Here is a 12,453-nt window from a genome sequence, read left to right as displayed (position 1 = left end):
CAAGGTAGATGGGCTAACCTCTCCAAGCTAAGGCGGACGGGCTTCAAGCAAAGTTTAAACTCGATTTAGCCTTCATGCCCGATCTTTCCCCAGAGAGTTTTCAGTTACTCCAGAGTTTAAGATATACTGGCCTGTGTAAATCAAATAGGTGACGTCAAAGAAAATCCTTGACACTGTGTTAAGTCTGAGTGGTAAAATCGGTCATTAGTATATCTATCTTTTGGTTTGACGAAAACTCTAGAACGGTTCATCCGATTTCGATGAAATTTGGCAAACATGCTCAAAACACAAAGGAAATTCTCTCCAGCCTAGTTTAGTTAGCTTGGCTGGCAGCGCGTCTGTCTAGTAAGCGCTTGGCCGGGGGTTCGATTCCCGGGGCGGATTTTTTCCTGAGCGGATAATGTTCGCTCTCAGAAGGGCTGGCTTCCTTCTCAAATAAGGATTTTCGGCGCTACAATCCCGTAAGGTAAGAATGAAGTTCATAGTGTTTGGAAAATGTCATGTTTTAGAATGTAAAATTGCTTTGAAAATTTCGTATGTCCCGCATCACATCACAAACTATTAATAGGCCATATTACTCATACCGCAGATATTTTGTAATCCCCAAAAAGGAGTAGAAAGCTCCTTTTTATACTGATGTTTTCATCAATTTCCTGCAGCCCGGTGTATGGCAGATACAAAAAGATATCTTCTCTTTAATCTGCCATCACCATTTGGCAAAAGCTAAAGCCACTAAAACCAGCCCGGTGTATGGCAGATACAAAAAGATATCTTCTCTTTAATCTGCCATCACCATTTGGCAAAAGCTAAAGCCACTAAAACAACAAGTATTCTCTCACCTGTATGTATTTCCTGCAATCAGCTCGTCTAGATCACTACCCATTTGAGTATAGTAAAGATCATACACATACTCTGACTCCTTGATTTCATCACTAGACTTCTCTTGATTCACAATATCTATCACAGTCAACGGGGTAACATCTCCATCTTCCAACTCACCTTGCTTGCTACAGTGGCTGCAAACTTAAATAACGTAGGATCAATTTCACTGCCTCCTTCTTCAGTTTTCAATCTCTTGGAAGCAAACAACAAGGAATCCACTGGATTTTCATCCCATCTTCTCTTCAATCGGACAACAGCCATTGCTCAGCACAACACTTTGAATGATTTCTTTGATACAAATGTCACTAGAAGAAGGGAATAGAAGCAGGCAATGGAAAGTTTAATGGAAAATCGATAGGAGCTTTCCACAAATAAGGTACTGATATAGAAAAGGAGAAAAAATAGGGAAAACTTGAAAGTTGAAACTAAAACTTACCTATTTTGATTTGGACTTTTGAATTTTGATTTGAAAGAAATTTTCATGTTCGTTTCCAAAGGTTCGTGTCTTTTCATGATTCTGGAATGACTTATTCAATTGTTTGGGAGGAACACATTTCCCCTTGGAATTTTTCTCCATAATCCTTGATTTATTTATAAGCAAGAATTCAATTTGCTCATAAAAATCTTTCAGCCAGGCCTTTCCTTAAAACGTACAATGAGGATGTATCTTCTATTTCTTCTTATGCCTGGAACGGAGATCACACACATGAACCTCTTGAGCTTTCCACTGATTTTCAATTAGGTACATTAGAAAAGTAAAGCAAAAAATAAAATATGGTACATCTTAAAACTATTCATCATTTTGATATTCAATAATATTGAGATTGATTGGATTGATAAGTGTATGACCTAGGAATTGGGTTTGAAACATAATTAAAAGTAGATGTACCTTCACATTACTGCCCCTCAAGTGGCCACAGGCCAAAAATGACAGATATGGTCCTTGTGTAGGGTAAGTGTACCATTTATTCGCCCACCTAAAAAACGTACCATTTATTGGCCCACCTGCCCACATTTATTTTTCTAATTTTTGTTTTTATGACTACAATTTTTGAATAGCACTGGTTCGATAGCAGTCTTTAAGCCCTTTCTTTTGATGAAATTGGATCTTGAAAAATTTCGTCCAGTTCAGACTTATGTGGCATATGGTACAGGTGGGCCAATAAATGGTATGTTTTTTAGGTGGTCGAATAAATGGTACACTTACGGGTTTGAAACATAATTAAAAGTAGATGTACCTTCACATTACTGCCCCTCAAGTGGCCACAGGCCAAAAATGACAGATATGGTCCTTGCGTACCTATGCACCTACCTGAATTTAACTGAAGATCTTCAAACCAAGAATAAAAGAGCAAAGAGATTACCAAAAACTTTACTATGAGATTGTTAATCGTAGACCCGGGAGAGAGTATCTCACACTCTGTGTGGTTTTAGAATCTTAACATAGGTGTCTAACATAACTCACCTTGCTTGCTACAGTGGCTGCAAACTTAAATAACGTAGGATCAATTTCACTGCCTCCTTCTTCAGTTTTCAATCTCTTGGATGCAAACAACAAGGAATCCACTGGATTTTCATCCCATCTTCTCTTTAATCGGACAACAGCCATTGCTCAGCACAACACTGAATGATTTCTTTGATATGAATGTCACTGAAGGAGGGAAATAGAAGCAGTCAATGCAAAGTTTAATGGAAAATCGATAGGAGCTTTCCACAAATAAGGTACTGATAAAGAAAAGGAGAAAACGTAGGGAAAACTTGAAAGTTGAAACTAAAACTTACCTATTTTGATTTGGATATTGGATCTGGACTTTTGAATTTTGAAAGAAATTTTCATGTTCGTTCGTTTCCAAAGGTTCGTGTCGTTCCGTTCGTGTTTGATTCCTACTCCTAGATGCATTATATTATGATTATGTAGTGTTGAAAAATACCCCTAAATATTTGATGGCACAAATTTCACCAACAACCTACTGGAGATTTTTTAATCACCCATTAAATTGAGCTCTTTTTTCAGTCTTTACCGACTTATTGCTGGCGCCACTTGCATGGGAAAAGGTAAAGAAGAGGAGTAGGGGCATTGGAGAGGTAGAAAGCTTGTGACTCTTGACAAAAATCCTTCACAAAGCCACAGAACGGTTATATTGACAGCAAACGCTAGGTCATAGAGTTCGTGTAAATGGAGAACAAATAGGTCATCGACCTGCTTATTGTAACCACCTACACCTTCCTCCCCCCAAAGCGTCTTCTGGCACCCTGTAGAAAAAAAACCAGAGCTCCACCCTTTTTTTAAATAATTACTTTAACGGAGGAAGAAGTAAAAAAACATACCTACAACATCAATATTAATTTCCCCTTGGCTTGATCTAATGTTTCACCTAATCCAATCTGATAACAGGATAGCTTATCCGTCCATATCGATAGGTAAAAGCTAGTCGGAGCTTTTATGTTGACATTATAGGGCAATTTAGCTTACAGTATTTATTTTGAGTATTGGTTTTCCCATTTATTTTTGCTGATAACAACGAAATGCATTATCCAAATGTCCACTTTAATTATGAAAGTCTCGTGAAATTATTAATCTGATAACAGGATAGCTTATCCGTCCATATCGATAGGTAAAAGCTAGTCGGAGCTTTTATGTTGACATTATAGGGCAATTTAGCTTGCAGTATTTATTTGAGTATTGGTTTTCCCATTCATTTTTGCTGATAACAACGAAATGCATTATCCAAATGTCCACTTTAATAAACCCGGGATATGAAAGTCTCGTGAAATTATTTTTTCTCTATCTTTGAGTTGTACCTACACCAACTACCACGAGTACCTACCATTGGCCCTTCACGAATTCGTTAAGGCAAATTTCGTTGGCCTGAAAGCCAATGAGCCAAAGTCGTTTTTGTCCAAATAACATCATACGTACACGTACATGGTACTCTACAGCCTGCAGCATTGCGATGTGCTACAACTCTGGTATGGTTGACGCAGTTCAAATTCTCTGTTTTTAGGAAGGTTTTTTTTTTTTTTTTTTTGTAAATTGTAGTTCATGTTAAATTACTAGAGACTGATATACCTACCTACCTTTACCTGTCTTTTTCAATAATGATCTGAAGGAAGGATTCTTAATCTGTCTTTTCCCAAAAGAGTTTGGTTCTTTGGTTGCTTTATGCCCGCTATAACAAATGAGGTGGTGGAAGAAAAAGTGATCCTCTACAAAGCTAATTTACAATTAATTTTGCTATCAGGATTATTCTGATCATTATTTATCTTCAAGATCTGAATTTTAACCTGTCAGAAACAACAATAAGATCCTGGCCATGCCATGGTATGAAAGTTTAAATTTCCTTAAATAAACAATGGAATCAGAAAGAATAGAATAGTATACCTTGTTTCTCCTGCTCAAATGAGACTAAAAAGTCCCTTTACCCCAGCAGTCTTGTGAATTACATGTGTGAATTACAGCAGAAAGTGAAATACATGAACACCACAGCACTGGTTTCAGAGCCCAAAGCAAGACAGTTAGCCTATAGACATAGAAAATAGGAGGAAGTAGAAGGAGGATGTGATGTCATGATTAATAATCATCACGGTGATAGTACAGGAGAAGCATAATGAACAGTGAGCAGAGCGTGAGGTCAGTGGTTCGAAACCTGGTAGGGGAGAAACTTGTCCATTTTCAACGTGTAGGGAAAATGCGTCCCATAATCCAAGATCTAATGTAAACGTATTTGGCCTAGTTCACTTGGAAGGGTTCGATTCCTGCCTGGTGCGAAATTTATCCTAATCAGATAAGGTTCGTTCTCGGAACGGGTGACTTTCTCCTATCTTGTCCTCCTCTCTTCGATTTCGGGACGATAAGGCCTCCTTTATCACACTTCCCTCTATCAAACCTCTCGGTAAGAAAAAACTTGGTGAAAAAAGAAAGGCTAATGAAAATAGGTGGCACCCTTTAAGCCTGATCCAGGAGTCTTTTAGAAATATATTGGGGAAGGGAGGGAAAGAAATCTGTATTGCATACCCCCGATTTAGACAGGTACCTACTTACTTACCTTGCTAATTAAACACTTTCCCTCTCTCTGTCTCTGGGAACTCCATAGATTTTCAACAAAAAGTAGAGGTACAACATCGTCTGATGCATTTCTATGATTTCTTCACAAGTTCACGTTTGCACGCAGAATAAAATTCGTGGTGAAAGTTTCGCTATTTTTGGTCCCATGTCTAAACAGTCTAATGACTTTAACGCATCGACTTGAATAAGGAGTTCACCATTCCCAAGCAATCTAAAATATTGTACATAGCTGTGTTACATGAATGTCTTGTGTTGGTCGTTACACTCGTTACAGTGTTTTGTGATTTGTCAAAGAGTGAGATTTTATTCTTCTCTAAGGTCCATTCCAAATGTCCAACACTAAAGACAATGGTAATACTTTCCATTTCCACATTGTAGACACCATTCCCAAGCAATCTAAAATATTGTACATAGCTGTGTTACATGAATGTCTTGTGTTGGTCGTTACACTCGTTACAGTGTTTTGTCAAAGAGTGAGATTTTATTCTTCTCTAAGGTCCATTCCAAATGTCCAGACAATGGTAATACTACAGACAATGGTAATACTTTCCATTTCCAGATTGTAGTATTAATTATGCCCGGTTAAAAAGCAGTACCATACAAATGATCTTAGGTGCTGTCTCAACTTGACAGTCTAAAATCTGAAAATTTGTACGTATTCTCCCATGTTTGTTTGTTATTGACCACCTTGGTTGCAAAAAAAAAAAAAAAAATACATTAATAATATTATAATTACAATACATTTTCCCTTAAGCCATCTTTTTGAGAACTTATTCCTAGCACTCCTAGCAGGTACCTCTTGTACTTTATCTGTAGGACATACTACAGAGGACGGGCATGTTAAGACACAGATCTTTCTAAGCAACTTCAATTCAATTCAATTATTTTTATTGTTCAAATACATAACAGTATGTTAACAATGTTTATACACTTTCTTTTCTTTTTTAAATATTTATTATGATCTGAGAACACAAGTACTTTTTTCAGGCTTAGATTTTTTTAGATATATATTCAGCCAAAAATAAAGCTTTTACTTTCTATGTATTACAAGAAGTACATATAGCAAAGCTAGACCACGTAAGGAAGGTACTTTTTTTTTTTACTGGAACAGGGATTCAAACCCATTCAATGAGTGTCTATTCTATCAACCACTCAGAAACACTTACCATAGTTTAGACACAGGGATACTTACTTCATATCGACTTTTCTGTGAATGGAGTTGGTTTTCTCTCCTAAGTTTCTCAGTGATATCTGATATCTTCCTGTTCTTGGCAGTAATAGTATTCCTATCTTTTCCGGTTTTTGGTGTGGTCTCGGAATTCAAATGTTCACTCCGTAGAACTTTATTAACACAGGCTGATGCAGAACAGTCTTGTTCCTGTAAATAAATGCCAGCAATGACCAACTTAGTCATTAATGTAGGAAACTAAAAGACTTGAGTAAACTCTAAGAGTTTTATTTGGAATTTTAGAATATACCTACATCAATGTTCAAAATTAGCCATAGGTAAGACCCCCCCTTTTGGGTTTAAAGGTTTAAGCCTACAAACTATTTGTTTTCTTAGTACCTAATTACTATCTAGCAATAAAATAAAAAAATATCAGAGTACTAAATTTATCTCAATAATCAATTTTATTTTTAATATAGGTACATATTTACAATAACTCATTTGAACAAATGGAAAACATGAAGGTAATAAGAATCAAATTTAATCTCAAACTGATTTCCCTGGAATGAATTGCTAAATAATTACATTTGAAATCCTAGTTTTAGGTAATTTCCATCTTTTCTGGAAAGATCTCCTTCTTAGGTTCTTCTTGAATTTTGACATTCTCACTCTGACATTCACTTTGTGGTGGTACTGATGATAATTCACTTCTGCCCTGACAATACATTCACAAATAGCTAATGGGCCTTGAAATTGTGTAACATGTTTACTTGGGACCTATTTATAGCAGAGCTTCACATAAACAAGCAGGCATGTATTCAATCCCTCTAGGTTGTATGTTGATCATTAAAATGAGCTGAACAGCTTTACCAAATTTTGTCAAAATTGAAGCAAGGCAGGCATGTATTCAATCCCTCTAGGTTGTATGTTGATCATTAAAATGAGCTGAACAGCTTTACCAAATTTTGTCAAAATTGAAGCAACTCTTTGACAGTTATTGTTACATCATTAGTAAAGTTCATTACAAACAAACCACTTGATAATCTGCAGATTTTTTCTGGAAGTCAATTTTAACATTCCTTTTGATCTTTCAAAGTACCTATTACATGTGGTGCATTAAACCACTTGATAATCTGCAGATTTTTTCTGGAAGTCAATTTTAACATTCCTTTTGATCTTTCAAAGTACCTATTACATGTGGTGCATTACTTATTTGAGTTAATCATAGTCCGTTTTTATTTAGTGAGTCATTAGAATTCTTGTTAATCTGAGCTCTTCCACTTAACATGTATTCTTCTCTACTCATTCTCTGTGGCAAAGAATGGTGAGCATGTATGTAGAAACCTCCTTGCATACCAATGAAATGCCTACCTTGCTTTATTATTTGGTATTGGAGAAATACTAGGTATGCCTGTATTTATTTTCTTACCTAGAAGGAATGTAATGCAAATTGCATGAGATATTCGAAATAACAAGCATCAGATCACTTGCTGTGGGATGGGGGTGTAAAGCTAACACATTTCTGTACACATCCTGTGAGTGAAACATAGTCAAAATACAGTGTTAACCTAAAGTAACTGGTCACTGTCCTACATTCATAAATTCACATTCCTAATTTCCTACTCCTAGATGCATTATATTATGATTATGTAGTGTTGAAAAATACCCCTAAATATTTGATGGCACAAATTTCACCAACAACCTCAAGTACTGGAGATTTTTTAATCACCCTTTAAATTGAGCTCTTTTTTCAGTCTTTACCGACTTATTGCTGACGCCACTTGCATGGGAAAAGGTAAACAAGAGGAGTAGGGGCATTGGAGAGGTAGAAAGCTTGTGACTCTTGACAAAAATCCTTCACAAAGCCACAGAACGGTTGTATTGACAGCAAACTCTAGGTCATAGAGTTCGTGTAAATGGAGAACAAATAGGTCATCGACCCCCTTATTGTAACCACCTACACCTTCCTCCCCCCAATATTTCTCTGTGCAATCATGTGAGGAGTTGATAATATACACGAGTACCTATCTAATATAGTGTGTGAATTGCTGTGCAAGTTAGAGATGAGACCTTGTGCAGTACAGTATGTTAGTAGGTATGTCCCCGCAAATGCAGAATGTAATGCAATTTTTTTTTATACCTCTCTCGTATTTAATTCATGGCTAGTTTGCAATAGACAGCAACGATAGTACGCTGAAGTTGAATGCATCAGTTTTTAGTTTGAGATCACTAAAGTTGAGCAACTACGAAAGTTGTCATTCGGATGGATGACCATCTGGCCAATCGTGTGCTGCTGGCTTTTCGCGGTCCCACTTAGGCGGGGTGAGATCGATATGAAGAGGCAGTTAGCTTGTCGCGATGGAGGGTAAATCCTCCGTCACTTAACAGTTATACAGTGACGCAAAACCTCTATCAAATGAAACTGAATTCCATCTCCATACACAAAAAGTCCAATCTGAGGTTTAGGTGTAGGGGCTAGACAGCCCTAAAGGATGGGTTAAGCTTCTACGATCCTATCAAACGAAAAATAAAAACAAACAGAACGTGAACATGAGATAATCAGTAAATATTTTGAAGTGAAGTCAATAATGTGAAGTGGACCAGATAATATTCAGATCTGAAGGAAGCAGACTCAACATTACTTGAGATCAACAAATCATTCCCTGTGCCTCCCCACCAAAAAAGAAATTTGTTCGAGTTTGAATTACGCGATCTTTACGAGCCATAAAAAACGATACAGGCAATTGAGAACAAGAGCTATCGTGTTTAATATGAACTACATAAGTAATGGATATTTATTATGATACCAGTCTTCAGTAGGTAGTTACTTGGGTTGTTATTAAACCACTTGTAACTGCTAGTGCTACTAACCATCTAACCAATTTGATTAATGTCTTGCTAAACCGCAGGTAAAATTGTGCTCAAATCTTGTGAGCACTCTCTTTCTCTCCTGGCTCAATGATTTTAGTTTATTTTTCGTAGGTTCTTCCGGTTTACTGGATGACTGAGAAGGTTCTTTCTCAGATTACTTATTTTGCTGTCCCAAAGCTCCGATAAACTGATAACGCGGGAGGAATAATATGGTTCTTATTTGACTTGATTTCCCGAGTGTCGTTAGCACGAAGTACATAACAGCATGCCAGAAAAATTATAGCTTTTGCAAACCAGTGTCAGAAATTCATATTGAAATTTCTGAGTCCATGTTTCCCATGAAATCAGAAGAGAGACGTTACGTTAACCTCGAAAAAATACAGCTAATTGACTGAAAATGTATCTACTTGAGGCGTAGAGTAGATTCTCAGAAGCTTAACCCATTCTTTGGGGCTGTTTGCCCTTACACCTACTCCTCTGTGTGGGCTTTTTGTGTACGAACACTTGAGACACTTCTGAAGAGATTTGAACCTGTGCCGGATAACAGCCTCCATGCTTACTTGCATATGCAGATTTATCCTGTGTCTGGGAAGGCTCTGTTGTGGTGCCTGGTGTTCGTGTTGTGAGATAAGTGAACAATATACTTTTCCGACTTCTGGAAATGACAAGTTCCCGATATCTGGAGATGCAAACTTTCCAATCTCTGAAAGTGGCAAGTTTCCGACCGCTGAAAGTGGCATATTCCCTATCTCTGAAACTGGCAAAAGCTCCTGTTCTAGACGTAATGAAAATATGAGCACTCCTATGAACACTCCTGTCGCCTTAACTCGTTATCGTCACTATGAAGGTATCTATTGAGGGGGAAAAGGGAGGTATCTATCTATTTATCTGTTAAATTGGGAGTAGTTCAAATAGGAACCTCGCTTATCTCACAGTCTAGACCTAGAGGTCTAAAACAATCTCAAGTTCTAAAATGTTCAATTCTCCCGGAACACACTCACATCTTTGGGCAATATTTTTATGCTTAACTTTTGTCGTTCAACCTGCTGCTAGGCAGCGTCTCATCCTCTCATCTTTCCACCACTAGACCAGCTGTGCGATCTTTTTCGAATCGTGCTGAAAGAAACATTGAATTAATGCTCGTCCTACTTGAATAGGTGGTTCGCTGCTTCCATCATCTACTCTATCTTGGCAAGCCTTGTTATACCGTATGATATTTACATCTACGTAACATTTCCAACATTTTTTTTTTTTTTTTTTTTTTCCACGCGGCCCCTTTTTTTACTTTCTATTATTTTTATTGTGAATGCTCCACGGCCCCTTTGCTGAATTTAATGTGATCTTCCTGCGGGACTTGAAGACCTTCACGGCCCCCTCAGGGCCCGCGGACCCCACTATCTACTTAAAATTTCCAACTTTTTTTTTTTTTTTTTTTTTTTTTTTGCCACTCCAATAATTCAAGGTCCTCTCTTATCAAACTCTTCACTTCCCACTTTTCTACGGATAGTTCCGCTTCTATTTGGTCTTGTTTGAATAATTAGTATACCAAAAGCTGAGTGCAATAGATGTGTCAAGACGATTGCAGTGAGTGGATACGGATACCTATGTTGAGAAAAAAGCTGAGATGCTTGGGAGAGAAACAACAAAAATAGAACAGCTAGATTTTGATCGGAAAAAATGACAAGATCTAGGTGAGGTTATCAGAAAGGAACGATGTTCAGAAACTAAAGCGTCCGACAAAAGCACATCTTGGGAAATTTTATCCTTTTTTTGTTCAAAAAATGTTTTTTTTTTTTTTTTTTTTTTTTTTTTTTTTTTTTTTGTCGGAATCAGATTATAAACAGATCAAAGAGATTTCCACAAAAATAAAATAATAGATTCCTTGTGTACACTGCACGAATGGGACCGTGGGACATATCGCCCTTTTCCCCAAACGGAAGGAAAGTAAAAGCAAGTAGTGCCGTAAGCTAATCAATAAACATCCGTGTGGAGAGAGGGCAGTGAAGAGATTTGTGGCGTAGACGGCTTGATTGTTATTTCGTATTTTTAGTTTTTCTTGATAAAATGACGATCGAAATATTCGAATGAATGGAGATTACCTCAGTATTCCGTGCTGTGCAGTAGTGTTTACTTCACTTATGTAGTGTACATGATTCTCATGTATTTGGGAGTAAATATCGCTAGTGCGGCTGCTATGGAAATTTATTGTTTTGTTATCAGTATTTTGTGACCCAGGGGTGGTCCTTCTGCTAGTTCCTATTTTAGGAGTGGTAAACATTTTAACTTCAAACTTAAATATGTAGATTCCTTGGTTTTGTGGCCTCATTTCGAGCATAGTTCTGCCAGTAGATGTATTATTATCCCTCAGTTATCACTGCAATAGTCCTAAATAAAAATGGACGCGGCACACAAGGGATCAAGAAGAGACCGCCTTATATAATATCCCTCAGTTTGAAGAAGAAACCCTCAAGTGTAGCCTCCATTTTAATATAGGTACATATTTACAATAATTTATTTGAACAAATGGAAAACATGAAGGTAATAAAAATCAAATTTAATCTCAAACTGATTTCCCTGGAATGAATTGCTAAATAATTACATTTGAAATCTCATGTTTTAGGTAATTTCCATCTTTTCTGGAAAGATCTCCTTCTTAGATTCTTCTTGAATTTTGACATTCTCACTCTGACATTCACTTTGTGGTGGTACTGATGATAATTCATTCATACTGGTATATCCTACATAAATTTCATGAACCCTATCATCATCAAGTAAACTTCTCTGCTTATCTTGTTTTGTATCACAGGGAAAATTCTTCACATTCAAACAATTTGGACATGTTTGTAAGATGTGTTTCTTTTTCATTTTAATTTTCACATTGGGATTTGAATGAAGGTTTGCATTGCAAGCTTTACATAAATTGTGTTTGATACTGGCATCCAGTCTTTGTTGAGTTTTTCTACTGATGAGTTTTAAGCTTTTAGAATAATATCTTGAGAGCTGAGGGTATTTCTTGTTGGTTAATTTACTCAATTCAAATAAGTAATTAATTCTATGGATATTGTCATGATTCTGGAATGACTTATTCAATTGTTTGGGAGGAACACATTTCCCCTTGGAATTTTTCTCCATAATCCTTGATTTATTTATAAACAAGAATTCAATTTGCTCATAAAAATCTTTCAACCAGGCCTTTCCTTAAAATGTACAATGAGGATGTATCTTCTATTTCTTCTTATGCCTGGAACGGAGATCACACACATGAACCTCTTGAGCTTTCCATTGATTTTCAATTAGGTACATTAGAAAAATCTCCCTCGTAATCTTCTTCCGATCTGAAAATACACGGAAATTGTTGAAAGTTCATTCTAAAAATAAATTGATGTTATATTTGTTCTTGTAAATAACTACAGAGGAGTAAATACTACCAAAGGCCCGTTCTCACTTATCGTTCGGAAAAAAATCG

The 12,453-nt window shown here is 36.7% G+C and overlaps 1 protein-coding gene and 2 long non-coding RNA genes across 3 annotated transcripts; all 3 read right to left on the bottom strand.

The window, feature by feature from the left end:
* Positions 1–998: 998 nt before the first annotated feature.
* LOC113466704 lies at positions 999–1,391 on the bottom strand. The gene is made up of 2 exons (XR_003391024.1): positions 1,319–1,391; positions 999–1,187 (listed from the first exon to the last, which is right to left on the bottom strand). It is a non-coding gene; the product is annotated as an uncharacterized LOC113466704 (long non-coding RNA).
* A 100-nt stretch (positions 1,392–1,491) lies between these two features.
* LOC103507436 lies at positions 1,492–2,750 on the bottom strand. Its single transcript, XR_541257.3, has 3 exons — positions 2,665–2,750; positions 2,348–2,533; positions 1,492–1,568 (listed from the first exon to the last, which is right to left on the bottom strand). It is a non-coding gene; the product is annotated as an uncharacterized LOC103507436 (long non-coding RNA).
* Positions 2,751–6,554: 3,804 nt separating this feature from the next.
* Positions 6,555–12,248, bottom strand: LOC113466702 (ribonuclease P protein subunit rpr2-like). The gene is made up of 2 exons (XM_026822313.1): positions 11,711–12,248; positions 6,555–6,824 (listed from the first exon to the last, which is right to left on the bottom strand). Exons 1-2 carry the CDS (start codon positions 12,117–12,119, stop codon positions 6,718–6,720), a joined length of 516 nt encoding a protein of 171 aa, XP_026678114.1. The 5' UTR covers positions 12,120–12,248; the 3' UTR covers positions 6,555–6,717.
* Positions 12,249–12,453: the final 205 nt, after the last annotated feature.

The sequence above is a fragment of the Diaphorina citri genome, unplaced genomic scaffold, assembly GCF_000475195.1.
Source record: "Diaphorina citri unplaced genomic scaffold, Diaci psyllid genome assembly version 1.1 scaffold314, whole genome shotgun sequence".
NCBI classification, from domain to species: Eukaryota; Metazoa; Arthropoda; class Insecta; order Hemiptera; family Psyllidae; genus Diaphorina; species Diaphorina citri.
Note: the sequence above shows the minus strand (reverse complement) of the source record. Positions and strands in the feature narration are given on the sequence as shown.

What these genes read in the sequence shown, in the direction of transcription:
- LOC113466702 (XM_026822313.1), bottom strand. Translation starts at nt 12,119, where the DNA reads ATGGAGAAAAATTCCAAGGGGAAATGTGTTCCTCCCAAACAATTGAAT. An exon ending in TGTAGGATATACCAGTATGA is followed by an intron (nt 6,825 to 11,710) that starts ATGAATTATCAT and finishes GTCAGGGCAGAA; the next exon opens with GTGAATTATCATCAGTACCA.